At 44.9% G+C, this 27,136-nt stretch overlaps 1 protein-coding gene across 1 annotated transcript in view; it reads right to left on the bottom strand.

Annotated features, from left to right (window-relative positions):
• Positions 1–27,136, bottom strand: part of NSMF (NMDA receptor synaptonuclear signaling and neuronal migration factor) — a gene marked incomplete in the record, with an annotated part of 52,486 nt that overhangs the window by 15,147 nt on the left and 10,203 nt on the right. Inside the window, 7 exon segments of the mRNA XM_060270133.1 lie at positions 1,626–1,715; positions 2,172–2,224; positions 14,359–14,427; positions 15,621–15,626; positions 16,571–16,646; positions 17,792–18,328; positions 19,158–19,219. Coding sequence (XP_060126116.1) covers positions 1,626–1,715; positions 2,172–2,224; positions 14,359–14,427; positions 15,621–15,626; positions 16,571–16,646; positions 17,792–18,328; positions 19,158–19,219 — 893 coding nt within the window.

Below are 27,136 nucleotides of genomic sequence, written 5' to 3' on the forward strand. Positions count from 1 at the left end.
GAGTGCGCACGCGCGGGATGCCACACATGCGCAGGCCATACAGGGTGCCGCACAGGCGCTGCACCCGGTACCAGCTGGGCTAGGAACGCCACTGCTTGTGGGAATTAATTGAGGAGTGGAAAAACCACTTGAGCATCTAAAAAGGTTTTACTCTGCTGCCGTTGATACTGTACTTAGCTGTCTCTATTTACTCTGATGCAAAGTTTTGCTGTTTTATAATTTAATTGTGCCGTTTGCTTATATTATGTGTGATACCTCTTGCTATCTTTATATACCAGGGCTGGGGAGCCTTTGGTCTCCAGAGGTTGTTGGGCTTTGCCTGCCATCAGCTCCAGTCATCATGGACAACACTGAATGGGAGGATGATGGGAGTTGTTGATGAACTACAGCCAATTCCCAGCTTGGGCGCATCTGAATGATGTGTGATTGCACATCATGGCACCAAACCTGGAAATAGCTCCAAAGCACCATAAAGATGTCATGAAAAGGGCTGGAGTGGGGTCAGAATGGTTCGATGTGCGCTCTGCCGAGCGCATACAGGGGTCCGTAGCCCCAGCGCAAAATGAGGATTGTCTGTACAACTGTACAACCAGCAGTTCCCCCAGATGGAGGATGGGTTAATAAATAAAGAACAAAGAAACAAGAGGCAAGGCTGCATGTTTTTGGTGTCATATCTAGCTCCAGCCTCTTTTGAGCTCTTAGGTGGGAAGAAAATGCAAGCAGGCTGTGCAGGTAACCTTGGCCTCAGTCTGTTCCATTGGGCCATCTAGCTCATTACTGTCTACACCAGCTGGCAGCTGCTTTCCAGGGCTTTCTATCAGGGGACATTACAAGCTCCCAACAGAATATTTAAAAACAAAACAAAACATCAAATACTTTAAAACTTCCCTAAACAGGGCTGCCTTCAGATGTCTTCTAAAAGTCAGGTAGATGTCTATTTCCTTGACATCTAATGGGAGGGTGTTCCACAGGGCGGGCGCCATTACCGAGAAGGCCCTCTGCCGGGTTCCCTACCTGAAGATGCCAGAGATTGAACCAGCTATCTCTGCCCCTGAGCTACAGCCCTTACCAAATAAGAGCAGAGCCTCCCTTACATATCAGACCATTGGTCTGCCTATGTAGCTCAATACTCTCTACACTGATTGCCTGTGGCTATCCAGGATTAGAGGATGAGTGTGTGTATCAACCCAACCTAGAGTTGCTGGGGGCCTTGGGGACCTTCTGAATGCAAAGTAGACACTCTGTCACTGTTCTCATGATTCTGAATAGGAGGAGCTGGGGCCTGGAGCTGGGACCCTCTCCCTGTCCCCAAGCAGAACCCACTTTCAAGGAAGCTCAGAGAGACAGGCACTCTCCCACCTCCATTCTAGCTGTTGTGAGAGGCCGCCCTCTGCAACTCGCACACAGACCAGCAAATTTAAACACCCTAAAACAGCAGCATCACAGCTTAATCCCCACAGCAAATCAGACAGAACAGGACTCTGGGGAAACCTAAGGGTTAGTTGGAATTGTTCACACAGACGGCCCAATGACTAAGCCCATGGCAAACCAGTTTGACTTTGCGTTTTGGAAGGTAGGGAACGGGGGGGGGGGAGGTTCAACGAGGACACAACAAAGGAACGTACTTTCTCGGGAATCATTGAGGTTTTCGGGCTTAATGGGAGTGGGGTCGCTCCAGGACCGGCTGAAGCTCCTCTCTCGGCGCTCGGCAAAGGCTAAAAAAATTAAATAATGGCAATAAGGGACTAAATTATCACAGCTTTCTATACGACCAGCCAAAAGAAAAACCACCACACCGCCCTGGCTCACAATGTCATGCTCTTTAGGCACACTCTGTAACAGCTAGAGCAAGTGAACAAGAAAAAAAAAGGAAGGCTAGACTCATGGATCGGTCTGGATGAGAAAGCGAGGCACAGGGAAGGAAAGTGAAGCAAGGCAAGAGCAGCTTTCTGGGGCAGGGGCAGGGAACCTCCAAGGCCCTCCAGGCTTTGCGAGGCTAGCAACTCCCAACACCCTTGACCGCTGGGTCCTGCTGGCTTGCAGGGAGTTGTGAGTCCAACAGCATTTGGAAGGCCACAGATTCCCCTCTGCTTCCCCAGTCTAGGAGATCTAGGGCTCCAGGACGTGATTCAACATAGTACACCCTGCACCACCTCCATCCCCTCACTCACTCTGCGCCTTCATGCGGCGGCTCCCCACCATCCGCAGATGCTTCCTGAAGTTTCTGGAAGAAGCACAACAAAGAGAAGGTGGTCAATACTGAGGAGCCAAGAAGACCGTGATGTGGGCCATTTCCCAGAAGGTACGATGGTGGTAAATACATCAAGCTGTATATAGAAAGAGATTTGGAGGTTGTTGGGGGTTTTCTTGTGCGGAGGAGAGATCAGCCACAGAAAAAGAGCAAGGAATCTTTGCACCAAACACCTCCCTGAATATCTTATTAACTTCCTTTTGAGGTAGCTAGATCAACCATAGCTGGAGGCTGGAATACATCTTCTGGTGTTTTAATTGCATATTGGCAGAAGCGTGTTTGGTGTTATGCGCTCATGGAAAGATTGATGCATGATAAATGGAACGCAATAGGGCAAACTATACCTAGGCTACGTTCACACCACACATCTGAAGTACTATGATACCACTTTAAACAGTCATGGTTTCCCTTGGAACAATTCTGGGAGCTGTACTTTGTTAAGGGTGCTGAGAGTTGTTAGAAGATCCCAGTTTCCCTTCCAGAGCTAGAATTCCCACAGTCAATCCCTCTTCCTAGTGAGCTCCATGAGGGGGGAAGACGGATCTCCTCACAACTCTCAGCACCCTTAGCAAACTACAACTCCCAGAATTCATTGGGAGAAGTCATAATAGCTTTTAAATGTGTGGTGTGAATGTGGCCCTAATCAATTTGACACAATACCGTTTCCGTTCCTGAGTTTTGTAAATACTTCTCTTGAGAATTCATGTTCTCAATGACCCATGCAGAGTTTGGGAAGGGTGATATCAGGTAGTTGTTTTACTTATTGTTTATCTGATTTCAACATTTATCACCTTCTTTCCAAGCATATACTGTAGCAATGAAATGACACAGAAGGAATCGGTAGCTGTTTTGTTATTGCTGTTTTTTAGGAGCCACAATTTGCATAATAGAACCATTATTTTAAAAAGAAAAGAAAAGAATGTCTACACCACTTTTAGAACTGCTCAGGATCCTGAACAAATGCTCATCGAAACACAAACAAATCACATCTGGAGCAGCAACTGTTCATGATGAGAACATGTGAGCAACATCTTGGGAGCAAAATCTGCATGTATCTTGCAGGAATGTCAAGTTGTGGCAAGCGGTAAGCTGGAAGTGCAGCATTTGGCCACAAGTTGCCCCAGCATGCTGACATTCACAGTTGCCACTTGAGGGTTGCCATTGTCATTAGGAATCCAGTGCAGAAGTGTTTGCTGAGTAAGGGGGAACCTGCTCTGAATTCCTTTGCTGGCAGAACACTGTTTCCACAATTATAATTTTTGTGATGGCTCTTAATGCTTATTCCATGCAAATTCCAAGGCTGAAATTTGAAAAGGAGTACTGTAAAAGTAATGCAGAAGAGAAGGGCTTCTGGGCCCTTAACCCATGTGGGGGTTTTCTACTGAAAATTATCCCCTGTAAGATGCTTTAAGCCTTACTGGCGGAAGGATTTGGAGCTCTTGCCATTTGGAGAAAGTAGAGTGCATGGCCTTTCATGTGGCTCTGAAATGCCCTCCCAAAACCATCATGGTTACTCTTTGGATTGCTTTCCACAAAACTGAACTCACTTTAACAGTAAAACAGACTCCCTTGGAAGGTGGTGTGGATTCTCCTTCCTTGGAGGTTTCTAAACAGACGTTGGATAGCCACCTGTCATGAATGCTTTAGCTGAGATTCCTGCAATGCAGGGGGTTGGACTAGATGACTCGCGGGGTCCCTTCCAACTACAATTCCATTATCTATGACTCAATCCCTCTTCCCAGGGGACTCTGGGTATTGTAGCCCTCTCCTAACAAGTCTCAGCATCTTTTTACAAATGATAGTTCTCAAGGTTATTTGGGGAAGCCATGAGTGTTATAACAATACTACTTTAAATGAGTGTTGTGAATCTGGTTCAGTAATGGCTTAAAGAAGGCAGGAGATTTGGGAATACCACTGAAGGGTAGCCAACTGTAAACTATTTGAATGTACAAGTTGGGTCTGCAACAAAAAGCTTGCAGTTACCCTTGCAGCCAAACAGAGGTGTGCTTTTGTTTAGGTTCCAGACTGTCAGACATACCGTACCCTTCTCCAATACTATAAACCAGAGTTTCCAAACTGTGATTTATGGACCAAGAGTGGTCTACGAGCTTCATTCAGGTGGTCAGCGGCATGTCTGTAAAAATAAAGCATACATAGCATACATGCCATGCACTTAAAGCACATGGCTTCTCCCAAAGAATCCTGGGTGCTGTAGTTCAACCCTCACAGAGTGACAAGCCCCCCCCCCAGCACCCTAAACAAACTCCAGCTCCCAGAATTCTTTGGGGGAAAGGCATATGCTTTAAATGTATGGTGTGTGTGCAGCCTAATGGATTTGCTGACACCCTAACCTAAGCAATCTTCAAGTGGTCTGTGAGGGGGAAAGTTTGGGAACACAGCTATAAGCAGATGAAGGTCGTTCTCCCCACACCCCATCCCCATTTTATGCACACCCACCTCACTCCCAACACACAACTTTCAACAGATGCCAATCATGTGTTTTGTTTGTTTATTTATTAAATTTATATCCCATCCTTCCTCCCAAAGGAACCACCTCTTTTTTTGCCCTGTTGGGCTTTTAAAAAGTTTCTTGTAATTGGGGAGGTGTAAATGCATTCCCTTGAGAATGCTGATACGTAACTCCTTGTTTCTCAATGGGCCCCGTTTCAAATTTCTGCCGGCCCTCACCACAAAGTTTGCTATTACAGGGAATAATTATTAGGTTGTTACCACCTTGGGAAGAAAGAGAAGAGGATTTGGATTTTCTCTCTCAGGTACTAAAATGCCCATAAGGGATATATGACCTAGAAAAAGAAATCTGAAGTCCGTCACGGGATTCCATCTCCTGTGGCATTTACCACAGCTTCAAAAATGCAGGGTCTTCTTCAAAGTCCAGGGAGAGAAGGAAGAATTTTCATAGCCTGCACCGTAATTGAGACTGAAACGAACACACTATGGATTGTGGGTAGGGGGAGAGAATATATTTTTGGCACCGCAATCAGAGTTAGCCCTATTTGTCATACACTGCCAGGCGCCTGCCCCCAACAGCATTTTTTTAAAAAAACACTAAGGGTAAAGCACCATTTTGAATTTTCTGCTTTGGGCATCAAAGTAGTTTGCATGGGCGTAGCTAGGATTTATGTTGAGGCGGGGGTGTGGGGGGGTGCAGAACCTCAGTTAAGCATTTTTATTAATTTACTTGATTTGGTGGGGGCAGCTGTCCCCTACCATCCCCCCGGCAAGCCCATGGTGCCTTGGGCTGTACCCAATAGCATATTGCAACTGTGTGCATGGCATCCCAGAATCCTCTGCAACAGCACACATAAATATAAATTGTTCATGAAATAAATAAAAGCAAAATAAACCAGGCACAAAAGTTACCGTACCTGTTATCAGACATTAGAAATGTGGAACTCTACCAGACAGAGGAGGATCGTGCCCACTGGGACCAGCAGGGTGGGAGGCAGGAAGTCCAACAGTAGATGGCGCCAGACCAATGGCAGGCAGAGCCATTACTTCTAATGTCCTCCCACATTTTACTCCCTGCTGACTTCTACAAGGTCAACACTGGGACTACAGAGAAGGACACTGAGAGGCAGAGCTTATGACCAGGGCTGGTTGGAAGTAAGAAGGCAGGTGGGAGGGAAGGAGTTGGCTGGGGATAGACTGACGTTGGTGGTACAGTGTCCAAACTGCCCAAATGAACCAGCCTCCACTGCTACCAAGTAAATCTGTATAAATGAAGGGCATAAATCTATGCATGGCCAGTTTATTTTCAAAGAGCCTCTGAAAATCCAAAATAGGAAACATCTATGAAGTTATTTTCTACGGCATGCTGAACAGAAGTAACAGGTGTTCCTCCAAAGGTAGTAGAGCCCCGGATCCAGGGTGGGGAGGACAAACAGGGGGCCGACTGGCGTTTTCACACCCCACCATTGCAAACAGGTGGGCTTTCTGTTTGATCCAATTATAAAAATTAAGAGCTGGTTTTCCTTCTGGAAGGAGAAACAATAATTTTGCCTTTGCCTGTTAGGAAACAACAACAGACCTGCAGACTCAGAAGGTGCCCAACAGCTTAGAGCTAAAATTTAAGTCGGCAAATATTCTTGGACAAACCATGTTTCAAATTTCTTTCATTTTCGTAGAACTCGGAAGGGCATCTTGAAGGTCACATAATCCAAATAAAAATCCATTGCTCAATGCAGAATCTAAAATGCAGGGGGCCAACAATACGGTGCCCATAGCACCCTGGGTGTCTTCTCTTGGCACCCACTAAGTCTCTGAGTGTCGTACACACTAGGGTGATGACTTTTTTAAAAAAAAATCTCAAAAAAATATTTCCTTTAGCACAAATGGATGAACTTTTGCCTATTAATTACTAAAATGAGGTATATTCCATTGAAATATTTAAAAAGGTCACGCACAAACCGTTTTAAATTTTTTTGTATGCCGTTTTACGATTTCATAAAATTATATTAACAATTCTATATATATTCCGTATCAAATTTGGATACAACACCACATTCCACAATGGGGAGTGTTCTTTTTTTTTTTTGAACATACTTTTTATTAATTTTACAAAATACAAAAAAACAAAAAAACGGTACATACTTAAACCCCTTTTCCACCTCCTTCCTACCCACCACATGGGTCCTCCCCTGCCACAGAAGTATCCCATGTATGTGAACAGTCAGAGATGGTCCATTTTATGCTTGGATTTCTGTCCTCCTCCCCCTCCCCTGACCCCAAAGCCCCCCCCTGCCACCAGGGAGCTCCAGCAAACCAGGGCAGTACGCAGGAGGACATCCATCCAACCATCTATTGTCATACCAAAAAAAAAAAAAAAAGAGAAAAATAGAAATAGGAAAAAAGGGGGGAAAAAAGAAAGGGCGAAAAAAGAAAAAAGAAAAAAACAATACAAAACAGAAAATTTTTTCTTGCATTCATAGTTGTAAAACCATATTTTGTGGGCTTCCCCTCCCCCCCCTTCCCCGGTTTTCATCCCTTTTTTATCATCTGCAACAGTTTCTTACTTTATAAAAATACACCTTTGCATCTTATACAACTTATAAATCAATTGTTAACATTTTCATCTAATATTCAAATCACTGAGAAATCAAACTCCCATTTTCTCTTCCCGTGCCTAATTTTTTGTTTTTTCTCCCTCTATAAGCCTCCATATTTTCACATTTTCCAAAATCCATTCACTTTTAAAACTATAACTATTCTCAGTTTAACCTTACATCCCCGATTACCGGCTCCACCCCCCCAATCCAGCAAATTCCAAAATCAGCAGACCAGTTATAAACCTGTTAATCCATCCTTAATCACAACATCACTTTCCCTTCACCCCACCCCCTATTTACAGTCTTTTGCCATCCAGGCCACCATACAGGACCCCTGGATTTCTTCTCTTCTCTGCATATTTTTTCCTTTGTTATAAGAATTTTGAGGTCATATATATATATATATATATAATAATTGTTCATAAAACATGTACATGAATGTACAGAAACATGTCTGAAGCAGCACAGGAAAAACAGGCCTGACTGACACCATTTTGACTCTCTCTGACCAGGTGTTCCTCTGCAAGGAAGAAGTGGGGTGGGGGGGAACCTTCTCATTGTCTCAGGAATTAAAGTGATAATCCCTGGCATCCTGATACCTGACTGCCAGACAAAAGGGTGTGATTAACTTGGCTGGGAAACAGGGAAATGTAAATATCTCTCAATTTTGTTGATTAGGTTTTGGGGGCAGGGGGCAGGGTCCAGGATGCTCAGATTACTGCCACCAGACCTCCCCTTTCATGATGTACCTATGATGAATCTAGGGAGAGGGGTCTTGGGCTACACCCCTTCTGTGACATATGGATGATGCTTCTGGGGGGTGGGCTGAAACCAATTTCAAATTTCTTTTTAAGGGCAAGACATCTTTGTTTGGGGCCTTCCTTGTTCTCCTGCGTGAGAGGAAGGACCCTGTTGCAACAGCGAAAATAAAAGTGCCTTGCTTCGTATGTCCTGGTTTGGTCTCTGTTATTTGGTAGGCAGGAGACGCTTAAATTCGTCTGTTTGCCTGGATCCTTGGGCTCTCCCTGGGCAGGATCCATTTCTCTGGGTTTCATAGGAACCAGCTTAAATTTTACAACACCTTCTTCCCTGTGGGCGTTCTGGAGTTCCAATAATACCAATCGTGCCCCCTCAAAAGCAGGGCACTCCATCCAACTTTTTGTAGAGTCATCATTTTTTTCGTGGTGTGCTTCATTTTGTGTTGAATCATCACAGTCCCTCATCTTCATCTTTTCCTTCCCCATCATTGTCATTCTCACATTCATCTTTTTCAGTGTCAAAAGCTTCATCTCCTAAAAAATCATATTCCGCCATCACCTCCTGGAATTTTTTCTGTAAACTCTTGCCGTCGTGTCTCCTCTTGACATAGCTCTATTCTTGTTTCCCACATTAAGGTCAAAACAGACCGCTGGAACTCAGGGGAACACTTTTTTGTTGACATATTTCAGTCCTGCCAAGGTCAAAACTTGTCACGTGGGGTGGAATATGATCACAGTTTATTTTCTCGACTCCATTTTAACAAGCTGGCTGCATTCTTCAAGTCTTATTAACAATAGAGTTCGAACTCATATTTCACAAACACTTAAGCCAAAAAAGAAATTCCACAAAGTCCAGAAATACAAAGTGAAGTAAAAATTGACTTATAAATCCTGATCAACTCACTGGGTTGTCTGGGCTGCCGGCTCCCGAGTGGAAAGAAAGGTTTTTCTTAGGCTGTACCTCTTGTTGCAGGGCGGTCATAAACCACAGTCTCTCTCCCCTTTTCACCCTGCATCAAAGGGGAGATTCTCTTTGATGCCTTTGAGGGATCCTTTTGAATTACAAATCTTCTGTTTATGGCTTCGGGTTTCTATTTACTGTCTCTTTGTTGCCGTGGGGGGGGGGGGGTGGCTTCCTCTTTTCTCCCCTCTCTCCCAGATCCAAATTGTTTTATAATCCAAATCGTGAGATTACTTACAGTCTTTTCCAATCGTTTTATTCTCGGAAGAATCCAGCGCTCTCCGCCTTCAGCTTGAAGCTTCTCCCTGCTAGAATAACGTTGCCGCTCAAAATGGCCCCCGCGACTTCTACCCTCCTCGCTCCGGAGCTCTTATTAGAGCTAGCCGAAGAGTTGGGGAGTCCGGATTGGGTCTGTGCCAAGCAAATTGCCCTCGGGACGCCCTTCCCGAGGTTCTAAGGGGCGCAGCGTCGCTCTCGCTGCCCTCCCCACTCCTAGCAGAGACGGGCCGTCTCGGAGACGAGACGAAGCCCCGCCGATCGACGCTGGCGCTGAACCCGGAAGCCTGGCAATGGGGAGTGTTCTTAGCAACATAGGGTATACAAATGTCACACCTGTGCAAGGTAAAAAACCCCTTTTTGGGACCTCAAAACTCAGCCAGCAGACCCTGCCAGGCATGCTGGGAAAAGAACCTACAGGAGAGGTAGCAAAACATCGTCCTCTAGTGGCGTCTATACTGTTACTGCAGCTAAAAAAAGCTTCCTCGTGTGTTTGATGACCCTATATAATGTTGTATATATGTGACTCTAAAGCTTGGGTTCAATTTTATATCTGCTTACAGTGACTTCAAAAATGGTCAAAAAACTGATAAATAAAATTTTTTAAATCATTTTGTGCGTGAGGTTTTTTATATCAAATCTCTTTGAAAGTAAGATTTTATCTAATCTTTAATGAAAGCTCATCTAATTATGATACAGGGAAATGAGGTTGTAAAAAAGTCATCACCTTAGTACACACATATTAATTGGACTCTTGGTGATTTGGGGGGGGGTAGCATTTTCTTCCTTCAAAAGTACATACAGCTGAATGAGGAAGATGAAACAGCAACAGTCCAGAAATTGTAGCTAATGTAAATTGCAGCCATGAAAGGCTACATTCACAACATATATTTTATACCAGTATGATACCAATTTAAATAGTCATGACTTCCCCCCAAAGAATTCTGGGGACTGTAGTTTGTTAATGCAGCTGAATGTCCCTAGAAGTCTGCCCCCCCCCCCATTCCCCTCACAGGGCTAAAATTCTCAGAGTGGCTTAACAACCAATCCTTCTTCCCAGGGAACTCTGGGAATTGTAGCTGTCAAAGGGGAATAGGGGTCTCCTAACAACTCTCACCCCCCTTAACAAACTACAGGTTCCAGGATTCTTCTGAGAAAGCCATGGCAGTTTAAATTGGTATTACAGTACTTTAAATGTATGCTGTAAATGTGGCCAAAGTCTTGCTGTGTCTGACATTTAGGGACCATTACAAGACTGGTTGGGACGTGGGTGGCGCTGTGGGTTAAGCCACAGAGCCTGGGGCTTACCGATCAGAAGGTCAGCGGTTCGAAACCCCGCGACGGGGTGAGCTCCCGTTACTCAGTCCCTGCTATTGCCAACCTAGCAGTTCGAAAGCATGTCAAAGTGCAAGTAGATAAATAGGTACCGCTCCGGTGGGAAGGTAAACGGCGTTTCCGTGCGCTGCTCTGGTTTCGCCAGAAGCGGCTTTGTCATGCTGGCCACATGACCTAGAAGCTGTATGCCGGCTCCCTCGGCCAGTTAAGCGAGATGAGCGCCGCAACCCCAGAGTCGTCCACAACTGGACTGGACCTAACGGTCAGGGGTCCCTTTACCTTTACAAGACTGGTTTCTTATTAGTCGCCAATTAACTACTGACCCCAATTAAACATTTCAGCCCTGAAGCATGAAGCCTTAAATAGTTTGTGGGATGGCCATCCAAGGTAGAGTCTTTCCCCATGTCAATCAGTCCATAACTTGAGATATACTCAGGAGTCACATCTGGTAGTTCCAGCCTTAAGAGAAATAGCGGGGGGGGGGGGGGGGAGAGCGTCTGTGACTTACATGGCCTTCTCAATAACAGCCACCTCACTGCGTAACATCTTATTTATACCAGCATTGTTTTACAGGTGGCCCTATTTTGCTGATTTTAAATATTTTCATTTCTTTTTCCATTCCCCCACAAATTTTATTTTAAAACCAAGAGTGTGAAAAGAAATCTAGTCTAGAACTTCTTTGCCCTTGGCAAATTCTGCTCTCATTTCTTTGATAATCTTTATTATATTGCTCTATCCCACACCCTGGGCCTTTAAGGCAGATGGATGAGACAGGAGATTTAAAATAAATTTAGATTTCAAAAGAGACTGCATTTACAACGCCAAATAGCAAAGCAAATCATTGAATGGTGCAATTATGTGAAAAAGCTGCATTTTGGCTCTAAAACAAACTGAACAAAATGAGTGAGTGAGGGGGGGGGTAGGAGTGGCATTGAATTCACCCCAGCTAGCCAGTCAACCACCAGCCAGCCACAAACGCAGCCCAGGCTCCATTCTGCCCTCCCATGAAGTTGGATAAAAGTTTCTCTAGTCAATTAATCACTCTATAATAGTGCAGAAATTGTTTCACTATAGGCAAGGGGTGAGTGGGTGGGAGTAGTTCGCAACCCAAGCACAAAGAACGGATTTCAGTCACAGAAAAGATTCCGTGTGCGTTTGTATGAAATAGAACAAAACCTCGTCTTCCAAGATCTCACAAAGCCCAACCACTGACTCCATCCACACTAGGCCCGGTTGCCGTGGAGACACTCGCAGACCCCTTGCTGGACCCAGCAGGAGGCAGAGAACACCAATGGGGAGCTATGCGCTGCCGCCAAATCGCTCACGGCAAGGCAATGTCCTGCCATGGACAAAAACAGGGCACGACGCAAGGACCAAGAGAACAGGGGGGGGGGCTTTCTATGTCTCTTTTCCTCTCCACTCATCCACCCTCCATAGAAAGGAGGATGTTGCACCCTCCCCCTAAAAATCTCCCTTCCATTATTGACAGAGCCACACACATTTAATCTCTCTCCCCACCCCCAGTGTTTAACAATGTTGTGTAAGGCAGCCGTAGTGGAACCCATTTCTGTCCCCAGAAACTATAGAAACTGGGCAAGGGGACATTACTGCAAGCAAAGCACTACCCTTGGCCTATCAAAATGCCCCAAAGAATGAAAAAATGAAAACTACCTCCCCCCCCCCACTTCACTAGTAGCTTGTTTCCCTTCCTGTCTCCTGCTGTGATGATAAGTGCCTTTTGGCACAGGATCCCGTCCTCTTGTGGACTAGTAGCATGAAGAGCTTTCCTCCCCTGCCCCACAAGTTCTCAAGAGAATAAGCCACCACCACACCCAGTTCCTCAGCCAGCCTCAAGCAGCGGCCTCCCCAACTTGCTGCAGCAAAAAGCCACTGTTTGATTACCAAAGAAAGCAGCTTGAAATGATTCCCTCGCCCTGCCAGACTGGGCACCGCATCAAGAGACCAACATTTGCTGGCACCAAGCTTCTCCTTCTGAGCCAAGGAGAGTGAGCAGGCCAGCCTAGCACCAAAGGGGGTGGGAGAAAAGCATTTATTCCCCACGAACGTGCAACAGTTTCTAAGCAAAAGGGTCAGGGATGGAGGAGAGGGGGGGGTTGCTTAGGACTGCAGTGCAGGATCTTGCCAAGACGAGGCAGCAGGAAAGACCAGGCCAGCCTGGGAAACTGGCGGCATCAACCCAAGATGGGAACCACATTCAACCGCTTGCAAGGTCTGCCCTTGCGAAGCTCCGGGAGAGGGTGCCAGACGGCACGGCAGAGAAACCTGCCGGAAAAAAGCCCCACGCGGCAACATGCACTCAGCCACCATCTCCCGCAACCAGAAAAACAAAGCAGGGAGATTCACATCTCAGGTTGGCTCAAGTCCAGAGTACAACCACTTCGCTGGGAGGCATCTCAACTTTTCCAAGATGGAACTGTACACCACAACAGCCTTCTTAACGGGACACCTCTTGCAAAGGTTGACGCCCTCCAACTTTTCCTTCTTCTTCACCTTTCCCCCACTTCACCCAGCAAAAGCAAACTTGGCAGAGCCTTGGAGTAAATGTGGTTCTCCTCCTTTTAGAGAAGGGCTGGATATCACAAGTGTGAGCTGGAACATCCCCCTCTCCAAATCTGCAGGACTGGGGGGGGGGGTAAAAAATAACAACTATCTGCCTTAGTAGGTTGTTGTAACAATTGTGGAGTTAATGTATGCAAAGGACTTTGAACACTACCCTAACACAAACCATTTAGCCCTCTTTGTGGAAAAACAACTACCAGAATTTTAGAAGACATCTGAAGGCAGCCCTGTTTAGGGAACCTTTTAATGTTTAATAGACTATTGTATTTTAATATTCTGTTGGAAGCCGCCCAGAGTGGCTGGGGAAACCCAGCCAGATGGGCGGGGTATAAATAATAAGTTATTATTATTATTATTATTATTATTATTATTATTATTAGGGTGGAAGGAGACTAGCAAAGCCTCCAATTTGCCAAAAGGCTGCTATTGGGGGGTGGGTGTGAGGGAGACTGCCAAGGAGGAGACTGATTTGGCCTCAGAGGAGTGCACTACAGCTATTGTTGCCACCATTGTGGCAACAGGCAATGATTCCTTGGAGGCCAGATCTGCTGCTCCTGTGGATCCTGCCACATGAGGCAGTCATCTCATCTTGCCTCATGGGTGGGCTGGCCTTGCCTTTAATTCTGATCTTGCTTCTTGCTTGCCTGGATGGAGGATAGAGAGGTGGGAGGTGGTGTGAGTAGAAACTAGGCTCTTGTACAGAGAAAAAAATGCATTTGTTGTCTTGCTCACTTTTGCCTTGGACCTGCTCCCCAGTGGAATGTGATCCTCAGGAGGTTTCCCCCAAAGGCAATGTGGGCCTTGGGCTGAAAAAGGTCCCCACCCCATGTTTAGTTATCTCTATTTGCTGGGAGGACAGAAAATCCTGCACGATGGAACCGAACCACATTAGTAAATATTTGGCCTTCAAGCTCTTGCCAAGTTTGCTTTCAGAGGGACTGTGCCCTGTTAAGAACAAAGAACCTGCCCAATTGACTGCCATCAGCTTCTTCGGTTCTCTGTACCAGCATCTGAAGCATCTCGCTGCCAGCATTTATTTATTTTTTACAAAAGCAATGCCGATGCCCCTTGCAGGTGGCCCATGCAACAAGGCAAGGATTGAACTCGTGCGAGGAGGAGTCGCCCTCGTACCTCTGGATCAGAGCCGCAGAATCATTCTCCCGCTTCCGCCTCTTCCTCTCCGCGTAGCCCCTGAATGCCCTGGGAAACCAGTTTTAAGGCATTAAAACCAAACTAGAACAGCTTCGAAACTGGGAGACGACATTGAGGGGGGACAGCAACACAGGACAAGGGAGAGCGCAGACTCCCAATCAAGAGGCAAACCTCTTGAGGAAGAGGAAGGAGACGCAAGCCACAAAATGAACTACAAACAAGTTGGGAGAGAGGCTGAAGGAGCAAAGAGGGATGTTGAGCGTATATCATACACTGTTTTGCGCTGGGAGTTAGATTAGGAAGAGATGTTGAATGTATACCACGCACTGGTGGTTTTTTTTTTGGGGGGGGGATAGATCAGGAGGTGGCATATCGTAAGACCCTGGAGAAAAAGGACTATGTCCAGAATGGATTAATTGGCAGCAGGCTAACATTCTGCATTCCCCTATCATGGTCTAACTCCCTCTAGTTATGCTTCCCCTACCATGGAACCCACAATATCAGTAAAGGAAGGTTTTCCACTGCCTACTGTGAGAACAGCATTCAGAGAAGGAACGAGGAATAATTAAATGGTTACCTCCTAACCCCTAGAGGATAAATCTTCAGAAATGACACTAAAAAATGGACCTTAACAATGAAATGTCCGAGGCAGAGGCCTTTCTTGGGGAGGGAGGGCCCACAAGAATTCGGTTTGCTGAGTATTTTAAGTAAGGCAACTTCTCTCTTGTCATTTGCCAACACCCTGCACCCCCGCTGCCCATTCTTCCCATTTGCATTACAAATAACCTAGAACAGGGAAGAGGAACCTGTGACCCTCCAAGTGGGGCTTGATGGGAGCTGGGCCAAAGGTTCCCCATCTCCCTAACCAAGAGGTTACAAGGATGCATAGCCAGGGATCTCTCCATCCCCAGTCTCCTAGAATGGATCACAGGTATTTTAAACAAAATCATAAAAAGAACAAAGGAGAAAACAGAGAGGAGGGTTGGATGAATATGCAAGCTGCTGGATGCTTGCTAGCTGGGTTTAATCTTGGGTAATTGAGTCTTCCACTGCCGAGACCCTGGGAACGACATCATATTCAGAGAAAAATAGGTGGAAGGCTGGAAGGCCCTTGCCACCTTTTTGTGCATCCAAATATGGACAAGATACCGGGGAAATGTGGGGGTTTTTACCCAAAGATGTCAACAAACATGGGTCAAAATGGGGCTACAAATTTGTGGGGTGGTAGCAGCTGTACTTACGAGATGCTGATAGTCCCACGAAAAGCAGAGGGGAGGCAGAGAGAAAGAGTGAGAGAAAATATATATTAGTGAAGAAATACAAGCTGAATTTTTCTGCAGTAGCAAGGGGTGTGTGGGTGGGTGTGGGTGTGCGTGCGCATATACATATATTCCTATATACATAAAAATGTAATGTATTGTCATGCTCTACAGATAGATGGCAGGTGTGTGTGTGTGTGTGTGTGTGTGTGTGTGTGTGTGTGTGTGTGTGTGTAAAACCTGACACCAAATAATTATAAATAAATAAAAAAACCAATACATTTTTGAAGTGTGACATTCCAAAGCTGTGGCTCCACCATTAATGAGGCAAAGGCTCAGGTCCCTACCCTGCCTCCATAACTTAATAAGATGAGGCAGTTTAAATGTAAGAATTTAGCACAAAGCCAGCAAAACATGCTCATGCAACTCTACTGTGTGAAAAAGCTGTAGTTGTGGCCATTTCCAAAGAGCGCAAAAATGTCAACATATAAACATGTATGTGGAGATGAAGCCACTGAGAGAAAGAAGGGCAATATATTTCATGCAAAAGAAGCTGCATTGAGCAAGCATGAAGGGAAGGCTTCCAGTGTTCCTGTTTAATTCAGTCCTGCATTCGGAACCACGAGGACTAGAACCTTGCTCTCTCTTTTAAATGAATTGCAGCAGCAGAGCATATACTTTGCATGCAGAAGATTCCCAGGTTTAATCCCCTGGTAAGGCTAGGAGAGAGGCTCCGCTTCCGAAAATCTAGGGAGCCGCTGCAGGTCATTGTAGATAATACTGAATCTGATGGATTGGCTCAGATAAGGCAGCTTGATGTCTCTGTTATAACAATGCTATGTGAACCCAGAAGAATGGCTGGTTAAGTGAATGAGCATGCAGACATTTTACATGCTCTCCTCCATGCCCAGCCAACAAGTTTTCTAACTTACGCTTGCATAGTTGTTGTAGCTGTTTGGAAAGTGAAGAGGTTCTCTTTGGGAAACCAAGTTCTGATGGGGACATCATCTGTAAGAGAGGTAAACAGTCACAGCAATGAGCATTGAGTCCTACGAAGAGAGGGAACACGGTTTAAGTTCACTAAAATTACGCATGGTGTGGACAAAGCATAAAGAGATATGTTTTTCCCTCACCAGAGTTATCATGGGATGAAAGGAAGAGCAGATCATCTGATGAAATTAAGTAGGACAGACAAAAGAAAACACTCCAGACAGCAGAGAAATGGAAAGGTGGTGAAGGACTCCAGCCTCAGTAAGCTTTCAAAGTGGATTAGACAGCTCCATGGAGAAAGACAGATCTATCAATGGTTATCAGCAATGCTGGCTCTATAGCTTGAACCAGGATACCTGAAAGATCTCCCCATATGAACCTGATACTAGCCACAATGGTTATGTTCTCCTTCCACTAAGGGAGCCAGTATGCCTCTGAATACCAGTTCCTTGGGTTCGCAAGTGGGAGAGTGTTATTAGACTCAGCTCCTGTTTGGGGGCTTTCCATAATGGGCATCTGGCTACTGTGAGAACAAGGATGCAAGATGCCCCTCTAACCTATTCCAGCAGCCAGTCTTTCCTTATGTTCTTATCCTTTGACTTAGGAGCTTCAGGATCCAAAATCAATTAAAACTCTGTAACGGGCACTTTGACCTGAAATGACCCCTGGGAGGGGGGAAAAACATGCTATTTGTTCGACCAGTACCCTTCCTTTACTAAGTTACCTGCCACAGAAGTTTCATGACTTGTACATTACTTTATCATTTAATAAACAAAACCAGAGAGTTGTCAGCCACCCAACCATAATGCAGATCGCAACATCTAACTGGGCGTGGAGCTAAATCCTAGACGGCAGGGCCAGGGAACCTTTTTTCAGACTGAGGGCCACATTTCCTTTCCTAGCAAACCTTCTGGGGGCCACATGCCTGTGGTGGGTGGAGCAAGAGCCAAAAGTAAGTGGAGCAGCAGTGTAAATAATAAATGGAACCTCCACTTGCAGAAACTGTCTCACCATCCAATTGCTAGCTGCATCGAATAAGCTACAGGAGCTGGGTATCACCCCACCCACAATTTTCCCAGGGAAAATCAGACTACCCACTGTTGGAGACAAGAGCACAGGCCTTTCGTTCGAGCTATAAGGGTATCTTTTATTCCGTTATTTACCTGACACGCGGTCAATGCTATACATTCTCTCCAGCTTTTTCCGGCGCCAGCCAGTCTCGCCGGCCTGGTGGTGGTGGTGGTGGTGGTGATGGGGGTGGTGGGGATGAGAATGCTCTATGTCGAAGGCGTGCTGGGAAGGCGCAGCCAGGTGGTTGCAGCTTGGGCACTCCTTGGAGACCTGGCGGCTGCTTGCCCAGCTCCCTTTGCAGTGCCTCCCAATGTTGTGGGAGCTGACCGCATTCTGGAGAGGCTGGCCCTGGGAGCAGTCTTCCTCCTCTTCCTCCTCAGCCTCAGCCCCTTTGATGACCACCAGCTCCATACTCTCACTCTGGTGTTGGGAGAGCATAGGCCTCTCCCCGGAGATAGTGTAGACCCGTGGTTTGGGCCCCTCGCCGGCCAGCTTCTCGCCACGCTCCTCTGAGAAGCTGCGTTCAAATTTGCCATCAGAAATGAGGGACAGGCGGCGCTTGTTCTGGGCTCCCTGGTGCATATCTGGGGAGTCCTCCTGCCCAACATAGGATTCAGCAAGCAGGTGATCTGGAAGGAAAGGAGCATATGGTAACCTGAGTTAAAGGTGCCTGTTTTCTTTTTCTCCAGTGTGAAAAGAAATATGGAGTCCAGGATCTGAAGTTGGACAGACTTTGAGTTCAGGCACTACTAGCAGGGCACTTCTGATGTTCATAAGACAGTAAAGCCCCATGTCCGGACAATGGAAACATATTCAGCCTTCTGAATCTTCCTTCTGAAATTTGAGAACATATTACCTGCCCAGTTTCAAACATATGATCATTATCATCATTATTAATCTAGTTTGGGAATTTTCCTTCTAGTTTGGAATTTTCATTTTCATAAATGCAGTGCAGAAACTCACGAGGACTAAAACCTTTAATAAAAGAAATTAAAGCCAAGATTCTCAGGCAGCTGAATCCAACACTACACCAACCCTTTCTACACTCCTGCATAATTGCAGCGCGCGCACACACACACACACACACACCAGCCCTGTATATCATATTGCATAAATTTTAAAAATGCAGGTTTCTTTTTGCCTATCCTTCCATAACTGGACACCACAAAGTTTTGCAGCAAGTCATTGGGGGGACGGGACGCCATTTATTTACTGATCATTTTATTGTTTTATCCTTTTTGTAAATTGTTTTGAGGTTTTTAGTTTTGTTTACAATCAAGCAGCTAATAAATTGCATGAAATAAATAAATTAAATAGTTTAAATAATACCACACCCACACAAACAACTTCGACGGGGCTCTTTTGGAAAATGTATTTTTATGCCACGTAAGCTGCCTCAAGTAGACTATAAATAATTTTAAACATGAGTATAACATAAAAATCAGCACATCCTCCTACCTGAACCATTCTGGCCTTCCGGATGGTTCTGAGAGAGATAATCTCCGAAAGCCCTTGCCGCTCTTCAAATTGTCCAGTGTGCAGAAGCACAAAATGGTGGAGAGAAGGAAGAAAAAGAGGAGAGGAGAGGAGAGGAGAGGAGAGGAGAGGAGAGGAGAGAGAGAGAGAGAGAGAGAGAGAGAGAGAGAGAGAGAGAGAGAGAGAGAGAGAGAGAGTTAGCAAAGCAAACTAGCAAAATCCAGCTCCAAAGTGTTTTGTCACCCACTCATAAAAATGGGGGAAATCCCCACCCACAATCCACCCACAATCAACCCACAAGCCACTCGCTCTATTCCTCACACACACCTCAAAGCCGCCATTATCCTAACAGTGGAGGAATATACCTACATTATATGCTTTCTGCAGGAGGAGAGGGTGGCAAAAAAGCAACTTAGAGGTGGGGGGTAGGCAGACTGTGGAAACCACACAGGCAGAAAGATTATTCTCCTCTCAGTACCTCTGTTCCAGTTAGAGACTGCTCTCTCTGTCACAACCCACAGCTGCTTTTTTTTTAGATAAAAACGAGCAAACAGCAATGTCAGGAAATCAGACTCTCCTGCTTTCATTTGGACCCAAGCACCGCCCACTGCAGCCTTTCTCAAACTTGGGTCTCTAGATGTTGTTGGACTACAACTCCCATCATCCCTGACCTACTGGTCCTGCTAGCTAGGGATTGTGGTAGTTGTAGTTCAACATCAGGGGACTTAACTCTTGCATTCTGCATTAATGTGGGGTGGGGGGGTAAAGTGCAAGATGAGGTCCGTTGATGTGATGGGCAAAGCACCTCTGTCAATTGACTGCAGATCACCCAAAGTTAAAGAGAGGGGCTGGGTGGGAAATGACAGAGAAATTGAGAGAGAGACTAGTTCCTAGCTATTCCAAAACTGCAGCCTCTTAGGAAAATTAGTCATCCACTCTGCTGCACAATCACAATTGTCGCGATCCAGGACATTACCCCAAAACCTGTACCAAGGAAATCTAAAGTAGGGGAAGCTAACAGAGTGCCCTCTGGAAATTGCTGTGCCATGAATACTATTGGCCCCAGCCAGAACGGTCCATGGTCAGGGATGATGGGAGTTGTAGTCCAGTGATATACAGAGGTAAAGCATTCTTATATCACTTTTAACATATAGAGAGTCCTGGGAACTGTAGTTTGTTAAGTTGCGCTTGCAACTTTGGAGGTCACAGTACAGTTTTCAGGGTTCTCCATGACTCTTAGCGTGGTGCGAAAATGCTATTTATTATATTTCAGGGGTCCCCAAACTAAGGCCCGGGGGCCGGATGCAGCCCAATCGCCTTCTAAATCCGGTCCGCTGATGGTCCGGGAATCAGCATGCTTTTACATGAGTAGAATGTGTCATTTTATTTAAAATGCATCTCTGGGTTATTTGTGGGGCATAGGAATTCATTCATATTTATTTTTTAAATATAGTCTGCCCCCCCCACAAGGTCTGAGGGACAGTGGACCGGCCCCCTGCTGAAAAAGTTTGCTGACCCCTGTTATATTTACATCCCACCTCAAGGAGCTGAAGTTCTCCTCCTCCTAATTTTATCCTCACAACAACCCTGTGAGGTAGGTTAGGTGCAAGGGTGTGGATGTGGATGTGGCCTCAGAGGGATGTCACTTCCAGGCTTCAAATCAAAACAGATAGATCTGGTAAGGGCAGTCCAGAGAACCAACTCGATCCTTCCCTGCCACCATCACTGGACGCATCAAGGAGAAGACGCTGGAGCTGCCTCTTTGCCACAGCACTGCACTGAACCATCTATGTTCAAGGGCACCTTTTGTTCTGTCCTATTCAAGCATGCTTGACTGCAGGAGTGTGCTGCACCATCTCTGGAAGGACTATGTAGAGGCTCTTTCACAGCCCAGGGGAAGAAAAAGAGAGTCGTTTCCCACTGGAAAATTCCACCAGCTAAAAGCTTGCACCTTTTCCAGTCATAACCCAAAGGACGGTGACAGAGACGGAAATCCAGCTGAGGCAGCTGGAGGGCACATCCAGGGTGTCACTATTTTGCAGGTGGGATTCAATCACATACTGGCAAACCCAAGTGCTGCAAATAAAGTGGATTTAGGGCTCTTGCTGAGCTAAGATTTAAAGGAGAAATCTGATTCAGTTTGCATTTGAAGGAGAACCTACTTAAAGTACACTTTCCAAAACCATAAGCATACTGAAGCAAAAGCATCCTTCGGAATTTTGTCCTTCTCTTAATTTTGCAATGCAGGTCCCCAGGCAAGTAATGTGCGCAAACAACGTGAATGTCAGCACTTAGGATTTCAAAATGCTTCCACAGTCTCTACAGACAACATGTAGATGAAGCAGATGGACTGGTCCACTGAGAGACTGTACTGTATACTCAGTGCTCTGAAGTGGTGATAAAGAATAGGAAACCTGCCTTGCACCAGGTCAGGCCATTCATTCAGGTAGCCCTGTAGTCTCTCCTCTGACAAGCAGCTGCTTTTTCACACTGCCTTCTGCCCACAACATTTTAAACTAGTGATGCATTTTTATCTGGGACCTTTTGCAGTTGCATTAGGAAGCAGCATACAGACCATTTGTCTACCCAGCTCAATACTGCCTACACTGGCTGGCAGCAGCTCCCCAGTCACACTGAGGATTTTTTGTATGTAAAGCATGTGCTCTACCAGGAAGCTATGAAAACAAAGAAAAATTCTAGTCCTCATAGTTCTGAGGATGGATTAGATAGGACTACAGGAAGCTTCCCTGTACAGAGTCAGACCACTCGTCCAACGCACCTGGGCCTTCCACACGTGACACAGATGATTTTGATCAGGATGATTTTGAAATCGATTTGAATGATGATTTTTGAAATCGGTGAACTGAATTATGGTGATTTCAAAATCAATGATTTGAATCATCATGCTTTTAAAATCAGTGGTTTCAATCATCACTTCAGAATTCATCATGATTTAAAGCATCGATTTCGGAATCATCATGATTAAAAGCATCGATTTCAAAACCATCATGATTTGAATCACTGATGAAAATCATTTATTTTAAATCAATATTTTAAAATCAATGATTAAAATAATAAAATACATAAAAAATACATAGCATCATTAAAGACATCAATGACCATTACATATTTGATGGTAAGAGTTTTGTATTTGTTGGTCCAGTTTTGTACAGATCTACAGTGGTACCTTGGTTCCCAAACTTAATCCGTTTCAGAAGTCTGTTCCAAAACCAAATCGTTCCAAAAGCAAGGTGCACTTTCCCATAGAAAGTAATGCAAAATGGATTAATCCGTTCCAGACTTTTAAAAACCCTAAAACAGCCATTTAACATGCATTTTACTATCTAATGAGACCATTGATCCATAAAATGAAAGCAATAATCAGTGTACTGTACTATAACATAAATAATACAGTATTGTAGATGATAAAAATTAAAATTATTTTTTCCTTACGTGCACTGATGATAGTCGTTGTTTGATTTTATCCATTTCTGCAGTCACACAATCAATCAATCAATCAGTAGCTGAATTGGTTTCCACACAGTCACAAAAACAAGTCACAAAAATGAAGTCACAAGCCACAGTCACAAGTCAGTCCCATAAAACAAAGAACAAGTCACAGTCAAAAAATTGAAAAAGCCACACAACCAAAAATGCAAAAACAAAAAACCTCCAAATATCACCTCTGTTTTGTGTGGGTGCTCGGGACTCAGCAGCCAACAGACTCAACAGGAAGCAGTGGAGGACTCAGTTTGCAAATGGAGCACACTCAACAGGAAGCAGAACATGTTCTTATTCCAAGGCAAAGTTCACAAACCAGAACACCTACTTCCAGGTTTGCAGCATTCTATTTCCAAGTTGTTCATGAACTAAGCTGTTCTAAAACCAAGGTACTACTGTATTAGAATTTTGCTCCAAATAATGTTGCTGGGGACAGAAAGAGTCTCATGAGAATTAAAATCAAAAATTAATTGCAAGTTGATACTGAAATGTGATGCTAACAATTAGGAAAGTGAGAAACGGAAAGTGAAATTGATGGTTCATCCACCCTAACAGATGAGATGGCTTTCTAGTCATATTCCTGTCATCTCTTGAGCTCTCGCTCAGATTTGTTTTGACTCCCTTGCTAAATGTGCTTGGTCCCTGCAGGTAGGCACAAACTGGCCAGCAGCTCCATTAACAGACAAAGTAAAGCAAGAGAGGGAGAAAAACAGAAACAGCCTGAGAACTTGGCGTCCAGCCCAACAAAGTCCTTCGCCATCACCAACCAGGCTGTGCTCAGAGAGGAGGCTTTTGTCTGGGTGATGTTCTTTGGAAATACAAAGATTTCAAAACATTAACTGGCATTTTGCAAACCCAGAGCTTTGCAAAAAAAAATAATGCAAATGGTCCTCCTTCGTCCATGTCATAGGCTTGCATCCTGACCTTTCATACATAAGTGATAATGCCCCTCTCTAGCAACATTAAACAACAACTGGCTCAGCCAGGGCTAAGGGATGGAACCTAGCACACATGAACACACATACCGGTACTGCAAGTGAGAATAGGATGCTGGACTAGATGGGGCACTGGCCTGATCCAGCAGGCTCTTCTTATGTCCTCCTTCTTACTTATTAGACTTGTTAGTGGTGAGCTCATCGTAGGTCTACAAGTGACTGACAACACAATTGAAAACCAATGCTGTGTACATTTATATCACATTGAAAGCATATTATCCCTTCCTCAAAAGAAGAATCTTGGGAACTGTATGGGCTCTGGGAATTGTAGCACTGGTATTCTTTTTTGGGGGGGGGTTAAATGTGCTGTCAATATGTGCTTGTAGAGCCGCACATAACCTCCTATAACAAAACAACCCCCCCATAGCAACAAAGCAACCCCCTATAACAGCCACATAAACCTTTGGCAGCACAGTAATGACAAAAACAACATCTTTTCAGTCTAATCGAAAGCCAGGGGTGGTGGGGAGGTCAACTGGTGCTGAAAAGATGTCAGGGGAAACCCCTGGCAGACCTCACTGGGAAGAGCATTGCACAGACTTAAATGTGGGAAGCTGCTTATGCAGACTCAGTTCACTAGAGCCCATCTAGACCAGCGCTGACTGCTCTGATTGGCAAAACAATGTAGAAATAAAGAAATGGTTAGTTGCAAGCCAACAATGTCCACAGTCCGGAACACATTAGAAATTTTGCCATAGGAATCAATGAGAATTGTCGACTTGCTATGTGAATGCTCCCCTAACAAATGTTTTCCTGATCATGCATTGTGTTCGGATAGTGAGATCTGTGTCTACTGATTGAATTTGTTTAACTGATTTCTGTTCCTAACCATAGATGAACAAGTAGACCTGCAGTGATTCCCACTTCCTTTTCTGTTTTCGTTGGAATTCTCTGGCAACCATGATAGCAATCGTGACCACCACTGAAATGTCACCACGCATGTGACAACACTCCCTTCCAGCTTGCAAAAAATGCACTAATGTGCTTCCACACCCGCAGCAGCTGTGGTCATGATAATCGGTTATTTTTGCATATTGGATTTTCTGCAGCAAGGAGAAATCTGGATGAAAACATTTTTAGAGGTGCAGGATGGCAGCATCACGTACATGTTGCAAAACAAAAACAAAAACTTGTTATGTAGTCAGCAGTGATTCAACACTCAACTTCTACCTGGAAGTACTGACACATGCTCTCTGCACAAACCTTTTTTATACACAAGGACTAGAACCCAGGAAACCAGGGACTCGGCTAGATTGGTAAAGAAAAAGCAATTTATATGTGTTGTATATGCGATACACTACTAGTTTTCCCAGTAGTGATGTATGGAAGTGAGAGCTGGATCATAAAGAAGGCTGATCGCCGAAGAATTGATGCTTTTGAATTACGGTGCTGGAGGAGACTCCTGAGAGTCCCATGGACTGCAAAAAGATCAAACCTATCCATTCTGAAGGAAATCAGCCCTGAGTGCTCACTGGAAGGACAGATCCTGAAGCTGAGGCTCCAATACTTTGGCCACCTCATGAGAAGAGAAGAATCCCTGGAAAAGACCCTGATGTTGGGAAAGATTGAGGGCAGAAGGAGAAGGGGACGACAGAGGACAAGATGGTTGGACAGTGTTCTCGAAGTCACCAACTTGCGTCTGACCAAACTGCGGGAGGCAGTGGAAGGCAGGAATGCCTGGCGTGCTCTGGTCCATGGGGTCACTAAACAACAACAAAATGTGATATAACACTGTGCCACCTGGTGGCGCTGTGGGGTCCCGTGGTTCCCTGTTTAAATTTACAATGTGTGTAACTGAAACACTTCTATGATGTGTCTAGATCCAGCCCAGGGTTTCAAATCAATGGATGAACTTGGGACTGTTACTGTCTCTCTCAGTCTCTAACCGACCTCACAGTATTGTTGTGAAGATAAAAAGGATGGGGAGAACCACATACACTGCCTTGCTCTCTCTGTGGGGGGGGGGGAGGAAGTGTAATATAAATGCAATTTTTTTATAAAAACAAACAAACAAACAGATAAATAAAATAAAATAAAAAGTGCCATCCAGATCATTTTTAATTTGTCATCAAAGTTTCTAGGGTTTGTAGAGAGAGACTGTTGCCCCTGTGAAATTTTAACACAAGAACACACAAATCCAATGCTGGAACCCATTCTGAGAGCAAGATAAATCAAATAAAAACACGAATAAGCTGAAAGTCACATGGCAGGGAGGGTGGGAATTTCCTAACCTACCTCACAGGGTTGTTGTGGGAATTCAGAGGGGGAGAATCATGTACACCACCTTGAACATCTTGGAGGAAAAGATGGGATATAAATGCAATAAGAAATAAGAAATAAATAAATAAATAAATAAATAGCCAGAAACATTAAGAAGAGTAAGAAAACTATTACAGCTTGGTAGATGGATTGAAGTATTCTAAAGCAGGACTTTGATGATATCTAATTTTAACTGATCTCTTGAAGAGCTTATAAAGTTGTTTATCAACCCCAAACTCAGAAATTCTTAGGACTGCAAATGAAATAAAGTCCAGAAATATCAATACATAAATAAATGCATTTATTAATTGTCAATCACCATTACTAGGATGCATTTTAAAAAAATTATTATTATTTTTAAAAAGGAAGCAAAGTAACTCTGCAGCGGCACACTTTTTTAAAAGCAAGAAAGCCACAGGATATGAGAACACTGTTGTATTGGACAAGGGATATGCACTCTGTACATGCTCATGCACTTAACTTCCTTTCAGCTTTTTATTTATTTCCCATATGCTGTGTACAGGTAAGCCACTAACCTCCAATGCAGGTAAGTAATGCAATGGAAATGATGCAACAGTGGTAATCCAACTTCTGTTCACACAGAAATTAACAATAGTGGCAAATGTGGCTAATTCAATTAAATTAATTAGCCTGATTAAATTTTGTGCACTTTACCTCGCAAACTTCTTTTCTTCTCCCCCACCCCACCCCGGCCCTTTTTGACACCCTTTCGACCTCTATGTCCTTTATTCGCCCTCTGCCATTTGTCCCATTGGCCCCGGGGCTGTTGGTGGTGTCGGTACAGACCGCGGTTGCATCGCTAAAGCAATGTGGGTGGAAATCATGCAGAGGAAAGCGCTTCCATCCCAGCTCTTTATTAAGCCAGAGCCGTGACTTGGGCAAAAGCAGCTTTGCGAAGCAGCTCTCTATCCAGACTTCCAGAAAGAATACACAGCAGCCCTTCTCTGCAGCAGAGGGGAAAACACTCAAGCGACGCCCTCTCCTCAGCCCCGAGTAGGTTCCTCACTGCCGCACTTGAAGTAAGCGGCCAAGGCGGTGAAGTTAAGGAAAGAACCATTTGGATGGAGCAGGTATGCAAAAGGCGATCAAAGAGGCACCCAAAGCGCCGAGATTCCCGCGCAACCGATGCAGTTATAACGCAGCAAGCGGGAGGCAGGTTCGTTACTGAGCGCCAGCGTTGCACGC

Source organism: Zootoca vivipara, chromosome Z (genome assembly GCF_963506605.1).
Source record: "Zootoca vivipara chromosome Z, rZooViv1.1, whole genome shotgun sequence".
In the NCBI taxonomy this organism is placed as follows: domain Eukaryota; kingdom Metazoa; phylum Chordata; class Lepidosauria; order Squamata; family Lacertidae; genus Zootoca; species Zootoca vivipara.